General features: G+C 41.7%; 1 protein-coding gene across 1 annotated transcript in view; it reads left to right on the top strand.

The window, feature by feature from the left end:
- Nucleotides 1-399: 399 nt before the first annotated feature.
- Nucleotides 400-4,694, top strand: part of LOC104825909 — a 6,835-nt gene continuing 2,540 nt past the window's right edge. Inside the window, exons 1-5 of the mRNA XM_010558341.1 lie at nt 400-515; nt 613-710; nt 1,440-1,518; nt 1,777-1,903; nt 4,379-4,507. Coding sequence (XP_010556643.1) covers nt 400-515; nt 613-710; nt 1,440-1,518; nt 1,777-1,903; nt 4,379-4,507 — 549 coding nt within the window. The remainder of the gene's footprint in view (nt 516-612; nt 711-1,439; nt 1,519-1,776; nt 1,904-4,378; nt 4,508-4,694) is intronic.

Raw genomic sequence — 4,694 nt, 5'->3', positions numbered from 1 at the left:
AGGAATAGTTGAAGAACTTGCAGACAATAATGACGAAGAGCAGGACAATACCGATGAGTCGGACGAAAAAACAACAGGAAGTTCTGAATATGGTTCATTTGATTAATAATAACTTTTTTTATGTATAAAATACCGATTTGTATTACAAATATTGTACTCGGAATCAAAATATTAGTTATCTTATATTTTTGCATTTTATTTTTTTAAATTATTACATTATTTTGCGACCGAAGATATCTGTCGCAACATTGTCGCAAATCGTCAATATTGTCGCCAAATCTGCATCTCCCGCTTTTTTTTCGTAGCGACAGATGGCGACAGAATAAATCTGTCGCAATGTCCACGTGTCTCCCGCTTTAATGACAAAGCGACAGATTGCGACAGAATAAATCTGTCGCAATGCTGTTAAAAACATCGCGAATCGTCTTCTTCCTCAGACACTTAGACATTTCGAACTCGCGCCTCTCCTTCGCCGCCTCTCCTTCGCCGCCGCCACTGCCGGTCACCGTTCCCAGGTAAGTTTCCGAACTCGCGTCTCCCCTCTTCTTCCCCTTTCCGATCGGTTTAGTGTTTAGGTTCGTTGTTCGATTCTTTTGAATACATTTTGAACAGATTCGTGGCTGAGCTTCCACCGACACCGCCGCATCACCGCGCCGTCGTCCTTCACCGACACCGCCGCATCACCGCGCCGGTCATTTGCCGACATCAAGGTAAGTTTCCAATTTTTTCGATTTTAAGGTGTTTTTGGTTCGATTTTAAGGTTGTGGTCGAATTATTTTAGTGTTTAGAGTTAATTTTAGGGTTTAGGGGTTAATTTTAGCTTTTAGGGTTAATTTTTGATTTTAGGGTTTTTTAGGGTTTAGGGTTAATTTAGGGTTTAGGGTTTGTTTAGGGTTAATTTTAGGGTTTAGGGTGATTTTAGGGTATTAGGTTTAATTTTAGATTTAGGGTTTAGATTTAATTTTAGGGTTGTAGATTTTAGGGTTTCTTTAGTGTTTAGGGTTTATTTAGGTTTAGGGTTATTAGGGTTATGTTTAGGGTTTAGGGTTAATTGTACATTTTAGGGTTAATTTTTGATTTTAGGATTTAGGATTAATTTAGGGTTTAGGGTTTGTTTAGGGTTAATTTTAGGGTTTAGGGTGATTTTAGGGTATTAGGTTTAATTTTAGATTTTAGGGTTTATTTAGGGTTTAGGGTTATGTTTAGGGTTTAGGTTTAGGGTTAGTTGTAGATTTTAGGGTTAGTTGTAGATTTTAGGGTTAGTTGTAGATTTTAGGGTTAATTTAGGGTTTAAGGTGAATTTAGGGTTTAGGGTTACTTTTAGGGTTTAGGGTTATGTTTAGGGTTTAGGTTTAGGGTTAGGGTTTAGAGCTAGTTCATGGGTTTTCATGATTTTGTTCTGTTATATGTAACTTGTAGATGAGTCACTCCCATTCTAGTGGTCGTAGCGGTAGTGGAGTACGATCCCGAGGACGTGGGATCGGATCATCTAGATCACCATCTGTCCATCGGGATCAGGTGGTAATCGATCCTCCTCGACTTGATGTACCTTTCACGGGTGCGGCTTCCCCCCAATCCGTGAATGAAGGTGCATCTAATCACGGTGCATCGCCATCGCCATCGTTGCAGGAGATTCTAGCGTCTGCAGAACGTCGTCTCTGACCTAGTCTAGACCCGGATCGCTCCCTCAGTTCTATTTGGTAGGTATTTTTATGCATATAATATATATTTATTTTAATTTCTTTTAAATTAATTTTACGAAACCGATTTTTACAGATTTGATCGTAATAACGAGGTGATTGCATCTGTCGTCAGCATCTTTCAGTCGGACTTCAAAGGTCTGTGGCGGAGTCTCATCCATGTCCCTCCATTTGATATGCAGCGTTGGTTTGGGGCTTTCGCGGTAAGAATTTTGGCACTTAGTTCAATTTTATATGCATACAAAATTATAAATTTATTTTTTTTATAGCAAGCTTATTATTGGGACGGGTCCATTCATGACCGAGTCTACGCCGCTTGGAGGCTCGCCGTCCGAGATCGCCTCAAGGACAGCATTTATCGGGTAAAGAGCAGATGCGTACGACCTGCATGGATGTCGACGGCGATCTACGATCAGCTAGTTGAATATTGGGATTCAGAAGAAGGAACGCAGAAGAGTCAAACATTCTCAAGCAATCGACGATCCCGAGCGGAGATCGAACGCGCACCCCCGATGATGAGGACCTCGGAATCCCGAGTGATGCATCAAACTATATCTTGGAGGTAAAGGAACATATGGAGCTAATGATAGCTTGGAACGGGAGCACGGAGCTAGGAGGTAGGAGCTCAACGAAATAGCTTGGAGCTTAAGCAATGCTTGGAAGATGCACCTTACAACAATGAAAGGCTACAAGGAGATACACGATCAAACCTTCAAGAATCAAGAAGCAATTGTGAGCTAAATACATCTCAAATTAGAGGACCAAAGACAGAGAATCACGAGCATCATCTTGACCCAAACCACCTCTCATGTGTGCCAAATCTCGAGCTCCTTGTGTTAACGTCATTGCATCCATCAATCACGCCTTGAACGCAACTCGGAATGGAGCTACACACCTTCCTTGTTTTGGATCAGCTAAGGCACGAAACTTCTCCATATTACAAGTCTAATTTGCTTCATTCCCAAGTCATTCAAGCAAAGGAAGCTTCTTGAGTCACAAGTCAATTCCCAACAGCTAGTTTCTATCAACCACCACATTTAATGCAAGAGGCTCCACCTATCTTGCATGGCATTTACCATTAATGTTATTTCTTTTGTTTTGCCTTTAAATATGAGTTGTAAGACATCATTTGGATCAGATTTTTGAAGATGAATTAAGTAATTTCGAGCTTGTCTCAAACTCTTGTTGGTGTGTCCGACATTCTTTCGGTTTGTCCGAGAAATTCCGTCTTGGTTTGTCCGAGGCTTGTCTTGATTTGTCCGAGACCCTATCCTTCGTTCTCCATCCATCTCTTGACTACGATTCGAATTCGAGAGCCTCTACAAGCGCCGGTGATCGGATCAAAGTCCCACACCCCTATCCCCTTCGGTCCTTCTCCAACCGTCGTTCGAATTCGAGTGCCTCCACGAGAGTGCCGGTGATCGTTCACGGATTATCTCCATCTCCTCCGTGCGTATATCATTTTGGTATCAGAGCTTTAACTCTCCAACGGCGATTTAAACCCGGTGAGATCTCTCCATGTTTACGTTTTGTTGATTGCATTTCGTTTCTATAAACCGAAAATCATATTTCACCAAAAACAGTTTTGTATTACCGATTCTACGTAGTTGATCACTTCTCGTTTATTTGACAGTGAAAGCGTGGAGCAATCAGCCCCGAAAACTCACTTACATCGCACGCTAAACCTCTCCACCTCGGTTGTTTCGTTCTTCTTTTTACTTCTTTCGATTTCGTTGATTGTACGCCAAGTGTTCGATTGATTGTGCCAAAAATCTGTTTGTTGTTACTTGGTTGAATCATTGTGTGGAATAGGATCAAGTACACGTTTTGGTTACTTCACCTACTGTTCTAATACTTGTTTGTGGTTGTGTTAGCACGTAAGAAGATCTGATCATGTTCTCGTTTGTGGTTGCAAAACGTTATTGTCGATAATCGTTCGCATTGTTGCTTGAATCGTCACTTGTTGAGTATTGCATGTATTATCTACTGTGATAACTTCAAGGAGCCTGTTTTATTCCGTGTTTAAATCATCTTTGATTGCATGTTGTTTGAACCGTGAGTGACAGCACGTTCATTGCTTTTGTCGGTTGCACGTTGTTGATCGCATACCGTTTGCTGCACGTCGATATCTGATGCTCGCTGTTCGAATCTGCACGTTTAGAGCTGTCTGACATCTTGTCTAAAACTCGTTTGCCTGCCATTTCGGAGATTTCATAACTTCTTAATAATAATGACTAGCGAAAGGGTTAACAACGAGTCTCCGAAAGGAACGATGCTTCAAATGTTACAACAGATTCAAGACCGCCTCATACGACTTGAGCAGGAGACCCGACCCATAGAATCTTTGAGGGCCTCAAACCACCGTCCATATCATGAACTAAGGGCTGGTCGGAAATCTAAGCCGTTCTTGTTTCCCAGAAGTTTATCTCGAGTGGGAGCGGAAAATGAATGACATCTTTGAGTGTTACTCCTGGTCGAACCAAAGAAAGGTCCAATACGCAGCTGCCCATCTTGCGAAGAATGCTCTCATATGGTGGGAACAAAAGGAGATCGAATACCGATGAGCACATTATGATCCGGTTTCCACTTGGAAAGAGATGAAAATCCTCATGCGGAAAAGGTATGTACCCCGACATTGTCTCCGTGAATTACAATATAGATTTGATAACATCATACAGAGAGACACAACGGTTGAGGACTACTACAGAGAATTTGAGCAGCTGATTGCGTACTTAAGAATCGACGACGATGAAGAAGAACTCATGATGCATTTCCTAGGAGGCTTACAAAAACGAATCGCTAGAAAGGTAAAACAACAAGTGTACCGTGACTTGGGACATCTTGTGCATGCGGCGATTCAAGTAGAGCGACAAATCAACAAGAAGCCTTTGGAATTGGTGAATGTACTTGCTGCAACACCAACAAAAGAAAGCGTCATCAAAAACCTAGACAAGCACAAGATGAAGGATAATAAAGGCAAACACGAGGAAGCAA

This window comes from Tarenaya hassleriana, unplaced genomic scaffold, assembly GCF_000463585.1.
Source record: "Tarenaya hassleriana unplaced genomic scaffold, ASM46358v1 Cleome1, whole genome shotgun sequence".
Taxonomy (NCBI): Eukaryota; Viridiplantae; Streptophyta; class Magnoliopsida; order Brassicales; family Cleomaceae; genus Tarenaya; species Tarenaya hassleriana.
Note: the sequence above shows the minus strand (reverse complement) of the source record. Positions and strands in the feature narration are given on the sequence as shown.